Source organism: Stegastes partitus, unplaced genomic scaffold (genome assembly GCF_000690725.1).
Source record: "Stegastes partitus isolate 25-593 unplaced genomic scaffold, Stegastes_partitus-1.0.2 Scaffold576, whole genome shotgun sequence".
NCBI lineage: Eukaryota > Metazoa > Chordata > Actinopteri > Pomacentridae > Stegastes > Stegastes partitus.
In genome coordinates this window covers 399,960-425,674 of record NW_007578307.1, presented here as the reverse complement: position 1 = coordinate 425,674, position 25,715 = coordinate 399,960, and the positions used below count along the sequence as shown (strand labels likewise).

At 44.3% G+C, this 25,715-nt stretch overlaps 1 protein-coding gene across 5 annotated transcripts in view; it reads right to left on the bottom strand.

Moving 5' to 3' along the window:
- pald1a (phosphatase domain containing paladin 1a) overlaps window positions 1-25,715 on the bottom strand; it is a 60,681-nt gene that overhangs the window by 13,011 nt on the left and 21,955 nt on the right. For all 5 annotated transcript variants that reach the window (XM_008288840.1, XM_008288838.1, XM_008288839.1 and 2 more), the window contains exons 18-19: window positions 21,162-21,302; window positions 1,488-1,643 (exon numbers count right to left, since the gene is read on the bottom strand). In XM_008288840.1, coding sequence (XP_008287062.1) covers window positions 1,488-1,643; window positions 21,162-21,302 — 297 coding nt within the window. The remainder of the gene's footprint in view (window positions 1-1,487; window positions 1,644-21,161; window positions 21,303-25,715) is intronic.

The following is a 25,715-nucleotide window of genomic DNA, read 5'->3' as shown; positions in this document are numbered from 1 at the left end:
GAATGCACATAAATTCTTGACTTTACTGTAGGGGCACAGCTGGCCGAGCGATTAATGTACCAACAAAAACCCAGAGCCGAGACAATATGAAGTTCAGTGTGTGAAGAACCAGGCCTCCAAAGAACCAGAACCAGCTTGTAAATTCCTGGAGGAAGACCCGAATGAAACTGCGGTAACGAGCTCACAGTGTGCACACGCTGAGCGTAGAGGTAGAAAAAAACAAAACAAAAAACAAAACTCTTACCCGCTTCCTTTAAACGTTTTTCATCTGGCAGCTTGTTTGCACAAAGCGCTGTGAGTAAATAAAGGTTCTATAGTGTCTGAAGGCCCAGCGTGACTCAGTGCAGCACAGATCCACTACTCCCCACGCTAAAGCCAAAACTTTACAGGCAGCTCGACATTGAATTTAAGAAAAACAAATCCATGCAATATGCTGTTTTTAGTCCACCTTAACTAACTCATTATACTGCTTCTATATGTCTGTATTTTACCAGCACTCATATCACAAAGAGGAATTCAACAGAATGCACAATGCAAATTAATTACTGCAGAAGAAACGCTCTCAGAATATCAGGAAAGCTTAGATTTGAATGTTTAAGGAAGGAAACTTATCTCCCATACACAATGATATGCAACGAAAGTAGAACAAGTTTTTTCCTCAACTCACATTTTCGATTGTGTCAGTGTAATCTGACCCTTACCATTTTTTTCTAAGTACCTGCCGTGAGTCCGTTTCTTTATCTGTTCTCGATGCACTTTTGCTGAAGCTGCAGCCACAGCCTCTCTAACGGCGCTCTAAGAGGTTCTGTGTAGATCTCATGTTTAACCAGTGTCTACGAGTTCCCAAATGGATTCAGCTCATGTGATTAAGGGGGGCCGAGTCACTATCGAGTCATCTTTGCTGGTAAGACGAGCAGCAGAGCACCGCCTTTTTCAGTGTTGCGGGCTTCTTCCACTGCTTGAAGGAAGCAGTTTTCAGTGGATTTCAGTGGAAGCTTCAACCTGTGGATCTCACTCAGCGGTGGTTTCAGCCTTCTTCACCTCGGCCACGTCTCTGAGCGTTTGACATCTTCTATTTCTGGACACTTGGGCTAAGTTCTGCATCTGGTGGCAGTGGAGGATAAAGGCTTCCTGGTAGCTTCACGTTAAATGTTTCTCAAGTCTTTTGCATTTAATTTGTCCGTTCTTTCTCTGTGCTTGTTCTGTTGACTGCTCACAGCAGCGTTTGATTGTCACGACTTCAACAGTTTAGATGTTTAGTTTCCTGATTTATTTACATTCAGCTAAAAGGCATTTAAGCATTTTTGACTTTTCAGTGCCACATCCTTCATTACACAAATAATTCATCCACTATGCATTTAAGTTTATATGATTTAGAGCTGGAAAATGTGCATAAAAATTACAGTAAGGTCAGAATACTTACCTACCTAACACCTGTGCGTGCAGTTTTAGTATGACATGTGGGACAAACAGTGGAGATTCTGTACCTGCTCCATCCAGAGGGTGAAGGAGCGCTGCCACGAGTCCTTCTTCTCTAGATGCAGGTACGTGTTGAAGAGGATGAGGTAAACGTAGCGCTCCAGATACTGCAGGCTCCTCAGCAGCAGCTGCTGACAGTCCTTCTCCGTCTTACCGCTTTTGATCTGAGAAAAGAGGCGAACAAAGGTTTTAAAAAGTGTCTAAAGTTTCTACATTTGTGCTGCGTACAGAACCAGAAGCTGGGCAGGAGTACTGGCCCGTTTGTCTTCTACTGCAGAGGATTCAGCATCACTAATTGCCTCCTCTATGAATGCTGTGTTTGCAGAATCAGAGTTTCTTGGCATTTAAGCGGCGCTGATAGCGTTTAGACGTCTGTTTCTTGTGTTTGTGTGGCGGTTGTTTAGGGTTGAGAGGATTCAGGGACGTCCCAAACAAACGTTCTCACACTTCATATAAATCTAACTGAGATTTTTAGCTTTTACCTCAAAAAATGTCAATAATAGATCATCAAGAGGGGCCACAAATCAGAGGTAATCATGACCCACAAAGTATCACACAGACAGACACACTGGTCCAGCAGAACAAAGGAAATGACAGCAGCAGTTACAGTGACTTTCTTCAGCTTATATAACTTTATCATTCCTGTGTTCCTCCTACACTCCCCCGTCCCACCGTCTGCCTGCACCAGCTTTATTTCCGCATAGCGCCGACATCATATTGTTTATCTTGGTCTCCCTCGGGCCACCAGCTCCACCGACAGAGTGCGCGTCCTCTACAGGCCACGCACGGCAGCGTTTTGCGAGCTACGCATCGATAGGTTTGACCGATGCAATTACAAGAAAACTCAGAGACAGAAACAAAGAAAAACTCTCACAGCAGGGCCACAGAAAAACTGAGCTGCTAAATGTACAAGAGAGGCGACACCAGAGTGAACTACTTTCGACTTGTTAAAGTGAATTTGCATGAATCTTTTCTTCAAGTTGAGCCTTGACGCAGGACATCTGAGGGAACACAGAGCTCTGGAAGTGGATGTAGCTTATTATCACCGCGTTAAACAAGCAGCTTTTAACGAACCCCCCGTCGAAGCAGAAAACTCTCCACTAGATCATGTGTTTTTAGACGGTTATGAGACAGTCAGTGGTACAAACACGTCTCGTGAATGAACTATGAAAACAGCATTATTGGGACACGATGTCAAAGAGTGCGGCACAGTAGCAATTAAATTAATTAGTGCTAGCATCTCCAGCAGAAGCCACCAGACTTCTAGCGCTTCCTGTTTCACAAAAACACGTCGATAATGGTTTTATTTATCCAGTTTAATTCCCTCAATCCCAAACCTGCTGGAGGCTTTTGAAGGTATTTTATCTTTAAAAAACAACATCACCAAAATGACACCCTGCAACCATGTGATGCTCCCTGAATGGATCATCTCTGACAGAAATCAAATCTATTCTCATTTACGGCGTTACAACTTTGTTCAGAAGATGTTTTTGAGTTCTTTCTGCCTCTAACCACGGTGCTGCTGTTTCCACTCATGTGCAGGACTTTATATTGCAGTGAAAAAATAACCCTTAGTGAGTAGAAATGTGACAGGAGCTGACAAAAAAAATGCTAAAAAGTGCTGCTCCACAAAATGCGGAGGTGGGCTGAGTCACTCGATCCTCTGAAATGTTATGACGTGCAGGTTTACATGAGGCATTATGCTCCGTATAAACCCGGCCAAGTGCAGAAAAACACAAACTGTGACATCCGTTGAAACTGCGTTCAGGTGAACTACATCTGTCCGGCTCATTCATACTTGCACTTCTCTCGCAGCAAACAACCAAACCACCCACTCGCTCAACCTTAAAGGACCTTCCACTACCTTGTGATTTAAACAACACGATCACAGTCATCTGAGCAGCGAAGAAAAGTTTGTGTTTAGGCGGCATCCAGCTGTGACACAGCTGCCAGGGCACACCATCCTCCTGTGACTTATTCCTTCAGGACACCCATCAAGGAAAGCTGCCACCAAACATACAGTACCAGCCCTGATACAACCTGCTATTCAGCCAGGTTGTTTAGCCCCGGTGCTTCACCAGACCTCCACTGTTTTAAAATAAACACTGTAATTACGTCGTTGTCCTTGTGATAATTACTAAATAATTCAAATGTTCACTGCAATACCCTATGGTCAGCAGCGCCAGAGGAGTGCCATTATCCAGAGCATGAGATGCTCCTGTAATTCCCCTGAGACAAGATAATAGTACTTTCACAGGACTAATTCACCGTCTACTGGAGGGAGGAGGGGGGAAAAAAACCCGCTGGACACAAGAATGAAGTGTGCACACTTTGCTCATGTAATTAGCTTTATGCTCTTAACTAATCCTTCTACAGACAAATGCATCTACAACAGGCGAAGAGAGCCGAACTCGGTCCACTTCTCAGGTTGGTGATCGAGCTGCTCCTCGATTACAGGTTGTGAGGAAGGTGAAGGCAGACGAGCTCTCATCAGCGCCTCCAGTGAGTGACGTGTGATCAAGATGTTTTCCCTTTTTTTTTTCTCTCCTCTTCTTTAGAGCCTTGAGCTCTTCCAGGCACCAAGTGACAAGGTCTGCCATCCAGCTGTGTGTCAGTGTGGCGGCCTGGATAACATGTCGATGAAGAGGAAAGTCGACGTGGGGACGAGGTGCAGCGAGGCGCTTTCCTGCAGCAGAATTTTTTCTTTCTGTTTTCCATCAGCGAAACAGTTAAAACGCTGTCGGCTCGCTGCACAGGGCTGCACGGAGAATAATGAAGATTTACTAAGTAGGTGGGCTGGTGCTCGGGGTAATTTGAAATGTGCACAGCGCACCATAATACAATCATTCCAGAGCTGAATGACGCAGCAGAGAGAGAGAGAGAGCAAGAGCGAGGGGGGATGAATGGGGTTTCCTGTCCATTCCCAAACAGCTGCGGTCGGATCCCAGTTTTCCAGCATCTGCAGCAGAGTGGAGTCAGAAACTACACCTATAGGCAAACAATGGATGTGCTGTCTGTTGTCCATCGGCGCTCAGAGGAAGAAACACTAAACACACACACACACCTCGCTTTCCTCAAGTTTAAATCAACTCCACTGGAAGCGCAGGTGAACGCTGGTGAACCCGATCACCCTGTGCACCCTGCACCCCCAGGGGGCTTCCAGCGTTTCATTTCTGAGCCTGAAAATCCACAGTGCCAAAGTCTGGCAGATATCCACGCGCAAGCCAGCACACACTGTAACACACACACACACACACACACATGAGAGAGATCAGCTTACAAAGATTACATAATTCACACCTCTACAATCTGCTGAACCCGAACTCCGTGGCTGCCATCTGTCTGTCTGCATCGACCCAGCCATATGTGCGGTCGAGCTGCACTCTCACAAAGTCCTTCAGAAAACAATGTTGGGTAAGCTGAGGTAAAGAAAGGGAGTCAATGTCTTCCAGTCCACGTGAAGGAAGCAGCCTTGAAAGCTTTCGATTTCTGTGTTTTACACTTCAGCTGTGTGACATTCCTGCTAACGAACCACTGCTCAGCATTTTGTTTCAACAGACCTGAAACTATGATTGTTTGCTTTGTTAAGATGAAAATTACCATCGTTTCCAAGAAGAAGAACAAAAGTTTTCTACTGAGTTGGTGAAGTAAAGGGCAGGCAAAGAGAGGTGAGAACTGCAGCATCCTCTCATCTGGCCTTGACTGGTGGTCAGTCCTCGTTCACAATCAAAGGAGAAAGCCGTAATTCAGGCGGCCCCAGAGGCGTGATAATGAACATCCTGAGCGAGAAGGGAGACGGGCCAAACACATACCATTGTCGAGAGAGTCCAGGAATGCTGGATGGAGCAGAGCTCTGAGCGGGGACGACGTGGAAGTGGGTAAGAAACGTTATCGCTGCACCAACACGAGTGAGAGCGGAGGCAGCCTAAACCTGGAGGAACCTCATCGATGGACGGTACTGCAGATTAAAAATGCTTCACTGGTTGATGCTAACGTCCAGGTTGGAATCTTTTTACACAACATGTGCTGCATGAGCTACATGCATCATTAATACACACATATAGAAAATAATAAGGTTAAACTCTACCAGTGCATCGAACATTTTTTGCCTTTTGGCCGATTAAACTGGTCTGTCAGTGTCCACACCATACGTTTGCCTGAGCAGCTTACATCTTAGGAGAGTGACACTTAATGTAAATGTAGTTCTGTCGTACCACCATACACCAGTTAACACAATACTTTGCTTGTAAATGTGTATTTAAGACGAGCCGGTGATGCTAAGTTTAGCTTTGTAACAAGACTGAAAGCGGAGGAGAACTGCTAGCCTGGATCTGCTGAAGTGGAAAAAGGCTGCCTGCTAATGCTACACCTCTGAAGGTTTTTATTTATCTGTTTAAAACAAGAGAAGACAACAAGTTTAACAATCTGAACTCAAAGTAATTTCTGGGTGTTTTTTTCTCATGTCACATCTTTACTCACTGTGAGGCTCGTTTCTACTGCAACACAAAGTCCTGCAGTTTAGCAAAGTTATGATCAGTGAGCAACACAACACAGTGGTGTCACCTGTACTAAAACAAATCTGTGATGCTACCGTCTGTAGATGTTACACTACTTACATTTAAAAATATTTTTGCATATTCGTCTTCTACGAGGTGCGTCAGAAAAGTTCCAGGACTGGTGTCACAAAAGATAGATTTCAAACCCAAACTGGGAGTTTTCCCCTTCAGATGATCAAGCAGCACGTCTACAAAGAGGTCCTGCAGCGTTTGCTTCCTTCAGAGAAGAGGCAGAGTTGTGTCAGGACCAGTGGAGGCTGCTTCACCATGACAACCTGCTCACAATGTCCTGAGCATCCCACAGTTCCTGGCTGAGAAGAACATCTCCGTGCTGGAGCAACCTCCCTACTCACCCCACCTGGATTCCCCAAGCTCAAGGGGGTCATCAAGGAGACCCGTTTAGAAGACGTGGACGACATCAAGATGGCTGTGATGATGGAGCAGCAGAGGAGGATCCTTCCAGGAGTGCATGGCGGCGTGAAGAGGAGGCTGGAGGAGTGGTTGGACTCCAGGAGGATTACTACGAAGGGGAAAGCTAGTTGTTGTGAAACTTTTCTGACACACCTTTTGTTTTCTTTGTGTAACCACAGCCTGCAGTTCAATCCCGTTTGGTTGAAAAGTGCCTGAGGTTTTGTCATGTGACTGCTCGTTGTGTCAGTGGGGGAAAGTAGGAAGTGCAGAAATGTTTTGTTTCTTGTAGGATCTATTTCCTGGAAAATCAGATTCTGTTTTCAGAGTTTCTGTCTTTGATAAACAACGTAAGTTTGACAATTTGGGAAAAAAAACAACAACAATCTTTGGGTTAACGGAGGTCGCAGTAGTTCTGGCGGGCATGAAGTCAGTCACAAGCACCTTTTCTGTGCACGACTTCAGTCCGCCCCACAAAATGAACTTTATAACCGAGGCAGCGTTCATATATCTGGTATGTTCCGCTCTCACCGCAACGGTCGTCCAGCCTCTACAGATCTGTGAATCATCTCACCACCATGCTGAGTTCATCTGAAATGATGTTAATCTCGCACGCTGCTGGGGGGGTCCGTGATCTCAGGAACCGTCTGTGTCATCCTGCTTTAAGTTGTTCCAGCGCATCACTCGAGCTGAGTCACAGCCAAACACAAGTCATCCGGAAAGAAATGGTCGAGTTTGATGCGCTGTGTTGAGTCGAAAAATAAAATTTCTCATTTGTAAGCAAGTGGAGAAAGAGATGGAAGACAAGAGGCCTGGTCCTCCTAAAACACACTCAGCCAGAAATCACCACAACTGAATGAGCTGAAAAGTGGAACTGAATGACAAAAAGCGCACAAAGACGGCCACAGAGGAACTTCAGCTACACTGGGAATGTGGAACCGGCTGCTTCTGAACACATATTTGGGTTCGTGTGTCTTTTAAACGTGACAAGCAGTTTGAGATTCAGTAACAAAGACTCTTAAATGTGGATTCAGCGGTTAATAAAAAATAATCTCTGTGCATATTTGTTTGTGAGTCCATCAATATGGAACCAATCATGTGGCTGATGTCAACTTTATCGGCTTCGGGCTTCATTCTTTCTCCCTTGTTAACTTTTCGTGCTGCGGGGAGTTTAAATTCTCTGTAACAACGTCTTTCCATGAACTAGTTTCATGTCGTGTACAGAGAAATGTCCTCTGCAGAAACAAAACAAATCCACTTCATGTATATGTTGGTGGATGATTTAATCCAGCATCTGTTTCCGCCTTCCGTTTTTAATTCAAGCACGCCAGACTCAGTTCAGACAGAAGTCCACCATAATCCCCGGATAAGCGTCACAGCCTGCAGCCTGCAGGTGGAGGTGTATTAAAGATAAACACCACCCACTTATGAAATATTCGGCCTGTGTCGTGAGGTATGAAAGGGTTCCACATGCCGAGCGATCCCCGGTCCCTGATGAAGGGTTAGCAGGTCAATCGGAAAGTCTTGTCTCGTAGCCGTGCTTCCTGGGAGTGTTAGATCACAGCGATGATGGTGAACCTCCTTCATTTAAACACAGGCTGACATGCATGTCAGTCAATTACCGCTCAGCTGCTCTTATTGATTCATCAAACCACCGACACCTCGCTCAACGGGGCGCTCGCAATTTCTGTCCATCTCTTGCAGTGAGTCATTTATAGAAGGTGAAAATCACTGGAGGCGCTGACACCTAACAGCCTGTAGTAGGAAGCAGTTTGAACACACTTAGGATATCTTTTGAGTTTTTTGGCCTGACACGGGCCGCACAACATCGGTTATCAGCTCTACCCAACGATCGCTAGCGATAACAGAGACGACCAAATGCAACCATAGACGCGTCTGGAGTTGCATATTTCTCAAACAAACTATGATCCTGAACCAAAAAAAAAAAAAGAACAAATCTAAAAACTACAAGTTGTGATGCAACGACCTTTCAGATGGACACTCGTGCATAATTAATGACTTAATGATGTTGTAAATGGGTTATTTGTTCTGTAGAAAACCATCAAAACAAACATTTATGGCTCTACAGAGAGCAGCAAACGCCACTGAAAGCATGACACTAATAAAAAAAATAAATAATAAAAGTTGAGCCTTATAGATCTGTACTTAAGCAGAAATGTTTTTTCTTTTTACACTCTCTCATAAACTTTTTGTCGTTGTCATTTCACTTTTTCAGACTGATATATATATATATAGCTCATCAAAACAGTAAAGTCATACGAAGCTATTGGAGGAAGAAGTTAAATCCCTGAACGGTGGCAGACAAGTGTTGACGGTCAACTTCTCTTTGGGCTCATGTGGGCGAAGACTCAACTGAGAGGTGCATATTAAGGAGAGGTCCGTCTGTTTGACATATGGTGCCAATTACCAGCTGATGGGGTTGCAGAGGTAAAAAGGCCAATCCATATTGGCCCTTCCCACACAGGTTTGCACAAACACCCATTCATCAGATTCTACGAGAACACCTCCCACCCAAATCCTAAACCAAACTCCGACTTGTCTCCAGTGGACAGGCGGCCTACACATGGCTCCTTGACTCAATATACAGACACCTCAGAGTCATGTACACATGCTGGTTTTCAGGTAGCGGACCCAAACCAGGGCCTGACTGAAAGTTAGTTAAACTACTTTCCATCCAGGCTCATTGTTGGTTCCCAAAGCTAAAGAGACAACATGTTTAACTAGTTAATAACTTCAGTGGTACTGGGAGAATGTGCTGGAGATAAGATAGAAGTTTTTTTATTTGGCATTTATACCTATGTTGACAACGGAAGTAGAGACAGACAGGAAGTGAGACGAGCTGTCTGACATGCAATAAAGAGTAGATGTTGCAGTGTGCACCACTGAGGCCAAGTCACGCCTTCCACCATCTCGTATCTGCAAGATTGTGCATAAATTTGATCATTCGCTGCAAACTCTCTGACTACACAGACTGCAAACACGCAGATCGCACATGAAACCAAAATAGATGCTCGTTCTAAGGCGAGGAGGAGATTTGTCGTTGTCTACGCTTCAACAGTTCATCAGTTTAACACGGTGGGATGTTCTAAACTCTCCAGAAAGCCTGTCGGTCCACGGTGCTCGGGATGGGAAGGCAACAAACTCAGACTGTCCCGTTGTGTTCGGCACAACATCATGAACACGGTGCAACAGCACAGTTCAAAACCATCTGCTCTACTTTAAGATCCTGGAGAAAACACAGAAAGTCTTTCAGAAAAATTCACGGATGATTTTGTGTTTTGTCTACGAAGAAGACCCGCACATGAAAAACGAATTGGCCTTTAGGTTACCAAAGAGGCCAAACTAGACTGTTTATTAGCACAAAGGTACACAAAAGACACACAAAACGGCCCGCTGCACACGTGACCCATCTTCAGCAAGATGCTTCATAAAACGAGGCTGAACATCTGTAGTCATCCGTCTCAATCATCTGAATAAATAAGTTAATAAAACATTCTGTTTGGAGATTAAAAGTCTTCACCTCGTTACCTTAATAAAGAAAAACAAATCGGTCTGTAAAGCTGGTGAGAGGGAACACCTGAACTGTTTATTACTACCTGACAGTTCAACTCATGGACTCTATGTACAGACGTTAATATGTCTACTTGGATAAAATGAGGATTGTTTCCAAGATCCGGCTTTCTCATCGCAAAATCATACTTGTGTCACATAAATCGGGGAATTCAGATTCTCCTCCTTCTGATTGGCTGAGCAGGTATTCATCACAGCAGCACTGAACCATCGTGGCGCAGCACAATCCATCGTACATGATGGGCTTTAAAGAGCAGCAGTGTCATCGTCTATGTGAAATAGATGTCGGGCTGTAAATGAACAGCTCCTGGATCTTAACCTGATCAAGTTTAGCATTTGATATCTCGCAAAATACTGATTAATACGTCCCTAACGCTAGCATGGCAGGATAACAAACACGTTAGGCAAAGGAAATGGAAATACAAGTTAGATAAAGATAAGCATCGGGTTAAAGCTTCGATAATTTGTTGTTTTGAGTGCACAGATTTCACCCACTATAAAACCAGACTGAACTATTTCCTTTTTCATCAAAGACCATTTCTTTCTTTCCTCCATTACGACCACGTAACTCTGTGAACCTATGAGCTGGACTTGCGTCTGGGTTACAGCATTCATCGCGGCTCCTTCACCACCAAGTAGTCTTCAAAACGGATCAAACACACCTCAGGGGCTATCAGCAGCTACTGAGGGGGTAAAACATCGTTAAAAGAAATGTTGCTGCCTTTCATGCGACTTCCAATTGGCTCATTTTTAGTATTTTGCTTTTGTGGTACGTAACACAAACTAGTTTCTCGTCAATAAGACGGAACAGCGTCACCCCGGAGCAGCAGGAAAAATGTCACTTTACTTGCATCATTTCTCCAAACCGACCCGCCAGTTTATCACCACATGATGCACTGAGGGGAAAAATACTAAATAATGGAGGTGTTATCACCCAGTTTTCATTATGGATGAGCATAGCTGAATCATACCTCTCCTGGGGAAAAAAGTTAAAGCATCATTTTTGTTTTTATTTGGGTCTACTTCTATAAAGCTGCACGCTTTATTTCAATTTCGCTTCTGTCTGCTTTTGATTAGAAAAGTCAAACTTATTACCGTGTGTGTGTTTTGTTCAAACCCTTCATCTGTCAGCTGCTGGAATGTGTGAAAGCGAGATAAGCGCACAAACATATTTCTCATATATTCCTCCAGGTTGCATGAACCTGACCAACATATGGTTTTTTTTCTCTTTCTACATGCACCGCAGCTTTCTTCTGAAACACCCACCCAGCCTGCTGCCTGCCAGGTTGGCCAGCAGCAGAGCAATCAAAGCTATATGTCATCTGGCTCCGAGTTGCAGCGCTGATCTTTATGGATCAAGATGGTGCCCAAAACTCCTATTTTAAAAGGAGCAGAGCAGCCAGCGGGGAGGAGGAGACGAAGATGCCTTTATGTTAATGGTTTCTACAGATTCCGATCCCTCTGTCTTTTTCCAGTCGCTCAGCCACGCTGCGCTGATTAAATCATGAAGTCAAGGTTGAGGTGGATTTTAGGCGCAAGCTGTGTCAGTCCGCGTACTGTATATACAGATCTATGTGCAATCTGTACATCCAGCCAAACGCATGGTTCAAAGTCAACTGAATATACATTTAATCTTCATTTGCTACTCAGACTGAACATTTAACAGCCAATCATTAAACTCGAGCTACTCACAAAAACATGCATCGAAAACACCACTGAAACAATGAATAGTCAATAAGCTTTTGGGTTAAAAAGAACCAATTTCCCAGACAAAACAAGCAGCAGAAATGCATGACATGTCTGTTGAACAGAGATTACAGAAGCCGCAGGAGGAGACAGGGCTCATCAACTAAGCCTACACACAGACTGGAATATCTTCCCACATTAACCGCATGCATTATGGTACATTCTGTACGTGCACATGGCTGGCAGCGCAGGCACACGGAGGCTCCCACTGTGAATCAATCATCGGCTGAGCTATCAAAATACGTTGTGCATGCAAACCCAACGCCGATGCGTTCAAACGGTATGTCAGTGAGTTACAGCCAGTCAGACGGTCGATATCGTAAAACCCACCAGAGTTCTTTGAATCAGATTTGTACTCTTGGCCATACGTGACTTTTTGTATTGACAAAAAAAAAACAGAAAATGTGTTCTGATGTGCAGCTGCTACAGCACACGGAGGTCAAACACTTTGAGTGAATCTCCACCAAACCTGGTAGAGATCGTCACAGACCCCAGTGGATAAGAGTTCATTACTTTGTACACAACATTTGAATTTGAATCTGTGATAAAAACATTTTTGGCCACTTGGCAGCAGTAAAAAACAACTCAGAACCCATCACTGATAAAAAGCAAACTCACAACTTTAAGCTTTGGTTGTAAAAAGTAGATTTGAAACCGATAAACAAAATCTGAACTGAGAAACGAAGCAGTGATTTGAGGCGTTTGTGTTGAACTGAGCAGTTTCTGGGCGTTTTCATGCTCGTGACACATTTCTACTCACTGTGGGATCATTTTTCTTTGCAGAATAAAGTCCTGCACCTCTAAGAAAACAACACAGCAGAGAGAACTAACAAAAAAGACCTTCTGTTCCAGCAGAAAGTTGAACTTCTTTGATTTTTATTTTATTTTAAAAAAATCAAAATTCTACCAAAAAACTGGGGAGAAAAATGGGAATTCTACCAACTAAAGATATTGAATTATTTTTTTTTTTTTCTATAAGAGTCTTTAGTCTGTTCTGAAACATTTTAATTAAATATCACAGTTTTAAGCGTAGATCCAGTCCAGTTTACTGATGGAACGACGTCACGAGGACTGTTGGAAAGTACAAAACCCGACAATTGTTTCTGTTTTTACAGGTTCTGTGTATCTTTGGTGATTTTTGAAGGCTTTAACGGGTTATTCAAAGCCCCTGCTGATGGGTTTGGGCTCTATATGGTTAAAAGAAAATACGATTTTACAAATTATATCTGGTCATGTGATCCGTCATCTAATTATCATTTCATTTATTCAGTCTGCCATATGTTGCTATCACAGTCTTTTTTTGCTGACGGTGGCTTTTCAGTAACACACATTCAGTTTCCCGTGGAGGCTAAAGCGAGCAGAACTCTGGCACTGCCTGCATGTGATTTGCATACTGCACAGAGAACATCAGTTTATCTCGCCCGTTATCTGTCTGAAGCTTCTGGCTGCCGGACAAGATGACACACCTTTGTCAGAGCTGCCATGCTTTCAGGTGGGTCTCTCAACCTGCAGGCAGCTTTGTTGTTGTTGTTGTTGTTGTTTTTGGACAGAACTAAACTGGGTTAAAGTTTACTTTCAACTCGCTTAATCTGGTGTGGCAGAGGTTTGCTGGAGCAACAGCACACTGGCACAGAAGATGCCATAGCCAGGCTTAATCTTGCCTATAAAGTTCTAATTTGGCTCGACTGTTTTTTCCAACCAGGGAGACAGCTGCCAATGAACACAACACCAGATGTATTTGAAACACTGAGGGAGAAAAAAAAGAGAAAGATCTTGAGATGTGGGCGGCAAATCGGAGGTCTGGAACCTGGCGACTCTGGCACCACCCTCAGACTAAATGCTACCTTTTTTTTTTTTTTTTTTGCCCTATTAGTCATACGGATCTTAAAATAGCAAAACAGTCTCTGAAGATTTTTGTTTTCTGGCATGTACCGATCGTTATATTCTCACGTGGCTGCTGGCGTGGCCGGGGACATTGATTCAGCTTTTTTTTTTTTCCTCTGCGTTCGCTCCGGTCTCTGAATGTGCCAGTCCAACAGCGAGCCATGGAAACAGCACCGCACGGACCTCACCGGCTCAGCGCAGACGCATGCTAAACGCTAGCACGTATAAAATGTGTGTCAGTATAATGACGACTTCCAAGAATGACAGGAGGCCAGAGGAAGCCACACTGAGCCTTATTGTGAGCTGTCTGTGTGGGGAGGAGGAACCTATTCCACCGGGCGGGTTCCTTCCTCTTATGGCGTCGTAAACACGGGATTCGTTTGCCGCTGCAACTGTCCTCGCGTATGAAACACGGCTTCCCGACTGCAGCGATGTGAAAGTGCAATTCCTGGAACAACTGGGCCCAAGTCACGACTGGTGCATATCCCACATGGTTGGCATTTAAGTCACTTCACCGCTCAGATTGTGTTCCCGATGTGCTCAGCGCCAGTAGCTAGCCAGTGTGAAAGCTTAGACAAAACGGTGGAGCTTTTGGGGCTTAGCGGGACCTGACGGAGACCACGAGCACGGCTACCGGGAGCACGCTCAGACACTGGTGCGTGGCTTTGGAGGCAGTTATTCCTGGAGCAATGACAGGTTTAGTGTGTGGGGGGAAGGAAATGGCAACCCTTGTGTGGAGTGCCCGGCCAGGTCTGGAGCGCTGTCCTGGGGCCGGCGGTTAAGACGAGGGGGGGGTAGGGAGGGCATGAGGGAGGCTCGGGGCAAAGGGCAGGCCGGGGCAGTTCAGTTATTCAGGGTAAAAGGGGACAGACCGGGAGGTGAAAGTGGTCAGCATGTAGAGAGAGAAGCAGAGCGTGAGAGAAAAGGAAACGGACAAAACACATTCTGACTGCAGCGTCTGGCAGCAGCTGCAGGATGACGAAGGGAAATAAGCAGCCGCTTACACACCTAACGAACCAATGATGCACGGTCATTATACGGCACGAGGAGAGATTTTACTCCAATATATACGTATCACATACAGTCATATAGCTACACAGCTGATTTAATACTACAGTAATGAAAATAATCCAACTACATTAACTGATTATTTGTCACTACGAAGAACTTTTGATTCTTTGGGTGATAATCATTTTTATGTACTACTAAATTATAATTACGTCAAAATGCTTTTTTATTACACTGAGCTGTTGCTACTTTATATAAATAAAGATTTTTGGATTAAGTTGCCAAACTGAACTTTAAAAATACTTTTTTGTAACATTATGTCTTAGGGCCCCAATAATAAACTGGTCTTCTTACAAATAAAATGTTTTCTTCATACGCCATACATTTTTCAGGTTCGCTGCTCCTGCCAACCTTAGATTGGAATAAAGATGAATGTAGCCTCTGAGCATTAAATGCATTATTAGCCGTAAACCTGAATTCTTTCCTACAGCCAGCAGGGGGCGACTCCTCTGGTTGCAGACAGAAGTCAGAGTGCACAGAGGTCTATGAGAAAATGATCCAACTTCTCACTAAAATGAATGCCACAGTAAACATTTCCTATGGTCTAAATCACTAGATTCACATCTCCTTCAATGCGGGGTACAGTTTATTTTGCAAAGTATGATCCCATTCAGAGTAAAACAGATGATGAAGCACGCTGTGTTTTACAACGTCTGTTTTCACACCAAGATGGCGACAGCAAAATGCAAAACTCGAGCAGTTATCCACAAACCAATGTGGACCACGGTCGCCGCGTCCATCTTTATTATTTCCCAGTCCACGACCAATAGCCCTGATAGCCTTCATGCTAGCCAATGATAGCAAATGTCAGTTGACTATATGACTCTTCTGTAAATGATCGTGTAAAAGCAGCACAGATGTCAACAAGTCAGCGCGTTGAATAAATAATGTTTACTACAGAGAACTATCTGAAGTTTGCTGAAACATGCTAGCATTAGCCACAATAAGCTCCTGATTATATAAGACCGGGCTAATAAAAGGTTTTGCTGGAAAACCACCGAGTCTATTTACCTGAGCAACCACGCATTTTATTGCTTGAGCTGCTTTTTATTTGCAAGCGGAAGGTTGTTGTTTCAAAGGTTACAAAGTCTCGCTACTAGGAGGCCGATGTTTATACAGAATGCTAAACAGGCCGCTAATTAGCTGGTGCTCGTTAAAGCTGATACCCTGGATAATAAACACATTAAATGCCTCCGTGCTCCGTGCAACCATTTGCTGGTTTTTGTTAACTGTTCTGACGAATAACAGAAACCGTGTTGACTGGCGTAAACACCAAGGATGAAACATTTTTCTGTGGGACCGGGGGACCAGATCAAGACGACAACGAACTCTGGACATAAAACAACAGGCTGGAGGAGAAGGAAGCCAACGGGATGCTGGAGTTAGGCAACAGAAAGTCATTTAGTGCATCAGAAAAATTAGAAAATTGCTCAAATCTGTTTACTCTCCAATGTCGCGCGTCACATCTGCAGAGCACATGAAGGCAGGTTGTCTCATCTGCACATGAACACTTCATATTTGTGGATATCTTCATGCACATTTCACTGAGCATTAACTCCAGTTACGTTTCCAGTGCAATGGGTAGTTTAAAAAGGAATAAAGTCTAATATTAGAGCAGTGTAATGAATGGACCTTAATTAAAGTTGCTATAGACATTTTGCAGTGCTGTTGAATTGTACTACATCAGACTGTGTTTCTAATTGATATCAGTGAGACTTAGAGGACAATAAACTGTGCGTTGGGTCAATGAGCTCACGTTAGCGACACCAATAATACTCTCACACTTTACATGAAGTTTTAAGATTTACCCAAGTGATTAAAATGAAAAGTCAGAAACTGGAAGTGAGCAGTTCAGATTCTTATGATGGAGTCTTCTGCTGTTAAACCTAATTTGAAATCACTTCTAATGAGCTCTCTGAGAACCTGTTGGCTCTGTGCAACCAAACAATGAAGTGGAGCGATACAGGGCAGCTAAACTTTGAACGTGTTCGTGGTAAAAGTCAGAATGATGAGTCTGGAAACGGTTATAATTGGAAAGTCTACAATCATTGGCTGTGAGGAGTGTTTTTGTTCCAGTTACTCATCACAGCAAAGCAGGTGCTTCCACCAACAGGTCCTGCTCCCTGGTTTGCTAAAGATGTGCTAAATAACTAAATCACCCAGCGCAGCACATGGCTGAAACCTGCATATGTTCAACTTTGAACGTGGCTGTAAAGAGACATTCTGCAAACCGTTTGTTCTACTTTAAATGAGTACAAAACCTGCAAACAGATTATTTAATGGTCCCATACAGTGAAAAGCTATTCTTGTTGTAAGTATGAAACAGTGACTGAAACACAGTTCACTGAGAGAGATGTGTTTTAGCTGCAGCTCTGCATCACTAACACAGATTATATGACGTCTGTGAGACCTCAGTGTTGTCTGAAAAACTCACGAAGCACTCTACAGCCCAGTTGTGAAGTCGACAACCTGAAGAAGACCTGAAACTGCAAGAGCTGGTCTCTGTAAACGAAGCACATGACTCACTGGTGGCAGAAACATACGAGGGGAATGCGACGCTCTAACAGACATACAGCGTCATTGACAGCTGCACAACTCCCTCCAATAAATCGGAAGAGCGGCTGAAAAACAGGAGCTGCAAGGGATCCTCAATTTCACCAAACACCTCCGGAAAGTCCCCGGAGAAGCTTTATTTACCCCCACGCGTGCTGTTACCCGGACACATAAATCTATACTACAAATCCCCGCTCGCCGGACCGAACGCCAGCACGGCCGGTTACACCTGCTCACAAGAAAAACAAGTCATTTTGTAGACAGCCACTTTGGCATTTGTACACGGGAAGGCTGGAAATTATGAATAAAAACAACAACCTCTGGCTCGCCCACTCTCCTCCCGCTCTGGATCTAAATGAGAGCCTCTTTTCAGAAGCGGAGAGCAAACGCGCACTTCAGAGGAAGAAGAAGAACCTGCCTCCGGCTCAGGTGGGCTCATTTTCCGGCCAATATTCCCCCCAGACGTTACCAACTCCACCTCGTAATTGGCCCCACTTATGTCAAGTGGTCATCCAAACTGAGGAGAAAACGGTTCGCGCATAAAACCCCCCTCGAGGTGCCGGCGACGCCGAAGTGCAAAGGTGCAAATTATCAGTTACAAAGTGAGTGAGGTTTCTTGACCTTACAGCCTCTTACTTTCCCACCTCGCTTCTTTTTCCTCCCCGTTTCTTTCTTTCTTTCTAATCCCTTGTTCTTTCTCTCAGAGTTAAATTAATCCTGCCGTCAGTGCGGCGGTGGTCCCTTCAACCCCCGTGAACTCGGGCTGCTCCCCCCTTTCCTCTGCTTTCCTAAAGTCATCCACTACCTTTGCTCAAGAAAACCTGCTCGGAGCATTCTCCTCTCTCTGAAAATATTTTTCCACTGCCCCGTCCAAACCATGAGGGCCTTTCTTTGGACACACACACACACACATGGAGCATGATTTGCTGCTCATTCACTCTCGCTCTGAGCGTTTCTCACCACCTGGGTGGAAAAGCATTACATTTTCGACAAAAGGTGATACGGGGAGGGGGAGCGGAGGAATTAAATTTGCTGAAACTCTCGCCCAACAAACAGGATTAGGAGTTGGGTTTCTGAGATTTGCTTTTAATACTCTCTTGATTGAAACGAGGGGAAGCCAGCGATCTTCCCTGATTCTGGGTGAAGCCGCTCCGCGAGCAGCTCGGACATGACGAATCACACGAGGCAGGCGGTGGCGGCGGCGGCCGCGGTGGTCTGAAGGGTAGAAACTAGGCATGCTGGAGGCTAACTGATGGGCTGTAATTGTTTGTTGAAATGTGGCATCAAGATAAGAAGCGGCGCTGATGCAGGCTGACGATAAAGCAGGACGACACAGGGAGGCCGCAAACAGCCAAACAAACACAGAGTCGGCGGGTGAAGAGATGAAATTAAGAGATTACTGGAGCATCAGCTCAGTAATGTGTTCTGATGTTCTGCAAATTGTCTTATTCAGTCTGCCTGCATGTCACAATTAAACACAAAACACCACAAAGAAGAAGAGCGGTATCAAACGGCGGCACGCCTGAGGGGGTTTTCTACCTCAAACCACGCTTGGTGATGGAAAGAAAGGAGCTGATTGGTGTATCGGAGGAGGAGCGTGATGGGGGAGACGAAGCAGCCTCTCTGCTGACCTGAGGATGGATCTGTGGGGTCACGCCTGGTCAGCAGCAGCAGGGCCTTCTGAGAAGAACCACCCCCTCTCTGCCCTGCTCCCCCAGAACCCTCACCCACCTCCTCCGCCTCCCCAGGCCCCTCTGGGAGCTGGTTTTGTGTCCCAGTGTAAATAGATTTTTTTCTCTATCAAAGACACATTTTCCAACCACCGTCCAACGGGGAGGAGGGCTTCCAGGAGAGAGACAGAGAGTAGGGGGTGAAATTTTTCCCCTTTTTCTCCCCCCTCTCTAAGGCTGCCTTTTCTTTTTTTTTTTTTTTTTTTGGAACATCTGGCACTGTTTATCACCTGGCCTGCTGGCTGGGGCAGGAGGGGGAAAGCTGGGACGGGAACACAGTGCCAGCCTGAGGTCCGCTACAGCAGGTATAGTTGATAGTTCTGACTCATTTGGGTTTTTTGGCCATCGTTCCTATTGGTGATGATAACACCGTGTGCCAACCAAGTGATCGCAGAGATCTGGAAACGCTGCTGACATGAAGGAAACCAGCGGGTCTGGTGCATTAGCCAGGACGTTTTAAAAGGTCAGAACCGAAGCAGAAAGACGGTCTTTGATGGATGTTTGCGACAGAAAGCTCGGGTAGTCATGTTTGTTTTCTCTTCCGAATAAGTTTGGCTGACATTTAACTTTGTCCGACCGCTCGTGTTTCTTGCCCAGAAGAACATCTTTTGATGCCTGTTGGAGGAGCAGCAGTTAAAGGCAGAGTTATGAACCATCAACAGTTCCCTTTACTTTCAGCTTTTCTCACCAAAACGTCTTTGAGGTCAAAGGAAACACGCAGACTCTTTGTCATTTGAAATCCTGCATTGTTTACATTCACGCTTGCGAGCTCTGCAGTCCTCCTCCTCCTCCTCCTCCTCTTCTTCATCGCTGCCTTTTCTGATGCACGCCAACAGACCATCAAAAGAACAGCGTGAAGCTGGAGGCACTGGTATGATGTCGTCCTCATGGGCATGAAATATACAACTGAAAGGGGGAAAAAACATTGATCCAACTCGTGGTGAAAAATTCCACCTTTAACTTGATGACCGCAGCTATGAAAAAAAAAAAAAGTACAACCTCAAACAGTTGGTTTTTCCTGAACAACTCTTCTAATGAATATATCTTTCTTGGATTTAAAAATGCAATTAGAACAGAAATTCCCCTCCTGATTTGAAAGCGAGTTGACAGGAGGCCCTTTTTTCTTGGAGCCTGACAACAGAGAGTGACAGGCGGAGAGAGAATATGCGTAAAAAAAGACAGAGTTGGTCGGACAATGAGGCCCATTGATACGGCGGAGACAGGACCGGGTGCCTCCAGCATGCTGAGAACGGCTGACGGTGCACAGAGGCACCACGATTAGTCTGCATTACAAATGGCTAAAACAGAGCTGTGGTACTGCAGAGGCCACGGCGTCAGGAGAGACCTTGTAACCCCACTACAAACTACTTTTGTTCTCTCTGTGCCTTGTTCATTAAACAGCCAAACTGCCGGGAAACCCTGGAGGTGGAACTTTGAAACCATTTTCTGCTTTTAAACACCGACTTGTCAGGTTTCTTCTGACCCTTATGGGAAAGATTCATTCAGAGCATGGAGCAAACACTACTTGGACCATAAAACAGAAAATAACAACAAGACTTCAACAGATAAAGCCTCAGAATCCAATAAGAACCCACTTCTGTTCTGGCCTTGTCCCCCTTTGAGGCTCAGAGGAGCTCCACTGAGTTCAGGAGATAAGTTTTGCTGCAACACAATCATTTTCCTCGCTCGGCACCTCATGCCTTCAGAGCAGCGGATGCCTCTCATTCTTGTCTCCGAGAGTGTAAAAACTAGCTCTTGACGCCACCTATGGGGCTCTGTGTGAAACTGCACCTGCTTGTGTTTCTGCATGAGGAAGTTTGATTCATAAGTAAGCAGCAGTTTGTCTGATTTGACAGATCCTCCTGAGGAAAAGACCAAAACTCATCTGTTTGTCATTGATTTGCAATATATATTCAACACAGTTTAGAATACTCATGCCGGCTGTGTTCGGTTTAATCAGCACATTGAATGCACCCGGGACTAACTGTAATCCCAGATCTGATGTTAAACTAAACCTACATCTAGCTTCTATCCGTCCTTTACTGCATCCGGCGTTCTCAGAGTGTAAACAGCGTCTTGTTTGGGATGTACGTCAGGTGAAGGTGGACCTGCTGCACCTCAGAGACTGAATAATGCAGGAACGTACCTGTCTGTACGTGGAGATGATGATCTCTCTCAGGTGGTAGTGCATGGGGGTCATGGTCTCGCTGACCGAGTCCAGGGCCATGTCCACCTCCCTCTTCATCCTGTGGCCGTCGGGGAGCAGACGCACCAGCTGCATGACGACCTGACCGGCGGGAACAACACACCTTCATTATACAGGAAGTTTCTCACGTCTTCCGAAGCTGTGACAAGGATGCAAAGTTTTAACTCCGGTACGTCTGCTGCCCACCAATAAGCATTTAAAGTGTGCTCACTCCAGATCGGAGCCTCGAAAGACTTCAGTGAATCAGCAGCTAGAAGCACTGAACTAACAATGTGTTTTCTTCTTGGAAATTTCATCAACACGTCCATGAAGATGTGCTGAAAGTCTCTGAATACATCCCTTTTTAACTTCTTAAAAAAAAAAGTCTGACCTCAAGATAAATGCAGCAACTTTCAATCTCTTCACAAAATCCTCACAACAGCGTAATCATAGATTTATTTACCCAATACAATACTGTAGATGTTCACTATTCAGTTTTAACAAGGTTAGCTGAGTGTTGCGTTTTATTCCTGTCCACCCCACTCAGCAGTTCATCCTGTTGTGTCGAGTTAAAATAAGTTTTCAAGGTCAAGAATCTTTCAAACCTTGTTCGTCTTTTTTTAACCCTTTTTATTCAATATTAAATGTAGCAGCGGTGCAAGGATATCCATCAAAATAAAACTGTTTGAAGTAGACGTCTTGTCTCCTCACGTGTTCACAGCCTCCCATTAAAGACAGAAAACAACAACAGCTTCAGTCACTGAAGTAAGTTGAAATTAACAAAAGTAATAATAAATAAAAATTTAATGAAAATCATGCTTTTGAATTGTGGTTCAACAGAAAGATATATATATTAAAAAAAAACAAAAAAACAAGCAAACAGGCATGATGGGAGCTGTAAATAATATCTTTTTGGTCCACTGCTCATCAGCAAAGTGCTCTAATTAGTCCATGATAGTTTTGTTTGTTTTTTTAAATTATTCTTTTCACCCACAATTCAAAAGCAACGCCTTATTTCACTAAATCATAATTTAGCAAATTTTTATTTATTATTACTTTTTCCAGTTTCTAGTTATTTGAGTGATTATTGTGGATTTTGTCTTTTCTTTAATGGACGGGATGAACACATTGGAGGATGACTGTAATCTTATACTGGCTTGAAGCAAAACCAGCATCTGGCATCATCGCATCGAGCCAAAACGCACGCTGACGCACCGCCGGAATGAAAAACATTTAAACAAATGCTACGAATAAAAGCGCAAAAAAGGAAAAACTCTCTTTGTGATATTTAGGTTAGCGGCTGAGGGTAACCTTCTGTCACTACTGACCCAGTTGAACCAGTGGTGGTGTGAATGTGTGTCAGCGTGTTCGTTTGCAGCGCTGACCCAGAGGAAATAGGTAATGTTTCCATCAGCGTGTGTCTCTGACGCAAAACTGCAGCCGAGTGCGGCAGCAGCCAGCTGCAGGCCAGTTCTCTGAAGCGGGCTGGTGGCCCCTCTTTGGCTGGTTTACATCAGGCGCTGATGATAACACAAACAAGGAGACGGAGGAGGCGGAGAGGAGAGAGAGAGCCGGATCACAGAACAGAACGGGCCTGCAGGCAGAACCCGGTTCTCCTATTCTGTGTGTGTCTGTCCGTGGGGAAGAACACAATCTGTGCCAGTTTGCAGAAAACTCCGACGCATCTCTCGGGTTTTTTAGGAGTACAAACATGTCTTCACTCCATGATACACAAAACATAAGTGACACCGTGAATCGCTCTTTAATTACCTCACAGGTCAGGTTTTTTTGCCCGTGGCGCAGTTTTACTCACTGTGGGCTCATTTTTCACTGCAATACAAACTCCTGCACCTCCAGCACAGCTAAAGCAGAGGGACCTCAGACATGTCTCCTGTGCAGGTAAAATGATGTAAATCACACACAAATAAACAAAAAAAAGGATTTCGTTGATTATTTATTTCATGCACAGCGTTTTTCTACCTGCACACAGGTGTTACCAATACTGGAAAAAAAGACTTTACATACTAGAATCTTTACTACTTTAACTCTATATTAGTTTCATGCGTCCTTCTCCGTGTCCTGCTTGAACACAGCCTGCAGTTCAGTCAAAACGTCCCTCAGTTTGAGTCACGAATGGCTTCAAAGTTGTGCCGAGGAGCTCTGAATGTGATTTATTTATGGTTTCTATGGACTCTGGTTAAAACAATTGGTTTGTTTTTGGCGATAAAATAACACGATTCTTTTTTTCTGATGGAACTGCGCCTCACACATGATGAGTTCAAGGACCTTCAGAACTACGGTTTCTGGTTTTGATAAACAAAAACATTCAAACACAGCAGAGGGTCTTAATTCTTACTAGTTACTCACAAACATCAATTGTTCAATGTCATTTCTATAAACTAATCAGATTGGGCGTCTAAAGACACGTCAGTAGTGGAGATCATAACATCATATCACTACTTTAGTCTGTTTTGGAGTTAAGCTTGAGTCGACAAACTTCTTTTTTTTTTGTCAGCGTAAGCAAGCTGTGAACTCACATTGTCACCTTTTAAATTAAAAAGGCACATTTGCTAGTTCACACTTTCTTATTTACACCTCCAGCAGCTACAGAGCAATATCATCGTTCTGTCACAGCCACGTCTGGGTGATCTGATAAACTCTATCTAATACTCACTCTCTGTTAGCGCTTCGGTTTTTATCTCCACAGGAACTCATCCGTCTCTTTCACTGCTAAATGCACCATTATGGTAAAGAGCAACTGCTAAATGACTGTTGTTTGGTGCGAAGCAGTAACTGGAAAGTGTGTTTTTTAGATTTTGTTGCTGAAAACCGCCGCCTGCTGCAGCATAAAACGATTCCACCTGCTATAAAGTCCCGTAAATATTAGCAATAATAATGGTTTCTGTGTGTAGTTCCACCTAAATCCAGCGACACAAAGTGCTCTCTGCATAGCAAACACCAAAAACAAGCACAGAAAACATAAATAAATCAGTTCCTTCACTGTTTTTACATCGTCATTTGACATATCGTTTACAGGGATGTTCTCTCATACAGTCGATTTATTCATCTTCCTTCATTAAAGAAAAGGCAAAAATCACATTAGTCACTCAAATAACTAGAAACTGGAAAAAGTAATAATAAATAAAAATTTGCTAAATTATAATTTAGTGAAATAAGGTGTTGCTTTTGAATTGTGGTTGAAAAGAATAATTTAAAAAAACAAACAAAACTGTTGCAGACTAATTAGAGCCCTTTGCTGATGAGCAGTGGGCCAGATTCAAAAAACCTTTTGTTGTTGTTATTTTTAAATATATTTCTGTTGAACCACAAATCAAAAGCATGATGTTCATTAATTTTTTATTTATTATTACTTTTGCCAATTTCATCTTATTCCAGTGGCAGCTGTTTGTTTTTCCTTCTTTAATGGGAGGGTGTGAATACATGTGAGGATGGTACCTATGGGGGATTATGTTTGGATAACACTATGTCACACCAGGAGCTTCTATATCAGCGAGCAGAGGATTACCCAGCAGCCCACCAGCTCCTCCATCACGCAGTGCTTCAGACCTCGCGGCCATAGCAACACCTTTTTTTTTTTGGCAGATACGACAACGGGGACGGCAACATCGCACATCCTTCAGAGGCTGAATTGGAGGCGGACAAGGTTTCCGTAGCGACCGCTCTGTGTATCCCAGAAACTCGGGTGGCCACGCTGCTGTGATTGGCATGCGGCATTGAAACGCCTGCAGAGTGTGGCCTCTTTCTGTGTGTTCACAGCGCCGAGGACACGGCCAGAAGCTCCCAACCGCCGATTCGTTGTCAAGAAAGAGAGAAACACCCAGCGGCTCCGATTCACAGCCGCCATCCAGACCAGAGGAGAAAAGCTCCGGCTTCTGGGCCAAAGCTTTGGATCGCAGGTGCAGCGTGAGATGTTAAAAGGCTGCGCGGTTCCTCCGTTAACACACAGCGACGGGCGTTTGTTTGCTCGGAGCAACTGGTGGTGTGATTTATTCAAGAGGCTGCGTAAAGCCGGCCGCAACAGAATCAACAACGAGTTCTACAAAGTCTGCTCTGCCAGAAACTTCCAGAGCCGCAAACGGGGGGAAAAAAAAAAAAACACATTCACCCTTCATTGACTCAAGAACACTCTGCTACATCTTCACTCGCGGCTGTGAGTGCTCAGGAAATTAATTCTTCCAGCAGCGGCGTTATGAATTCTCCTCGAGCAAACAAACAAAGGCCACCTGCAGAAATTCCATCTTAATCAACAGACGACTGAAGTGTGTGAAGGGTGCAGCACCGCCCAAGTTCTTTTGATTGTCAAGGAAACTCGAGTAGATGCAACACGACAACAAAAAGAGCAATCAGCAACAGAGAAACACCAAAGATGTCAGCGAAATAAAAAAATACAAGGCTGGCTGAGACAAAAAACGCAGCAAGGTCACTGAACAGCTGAGGACACAAAATAAAAACACGCTGATATTAATTATTTTCTGAATGAATGTGAGTGTGCTT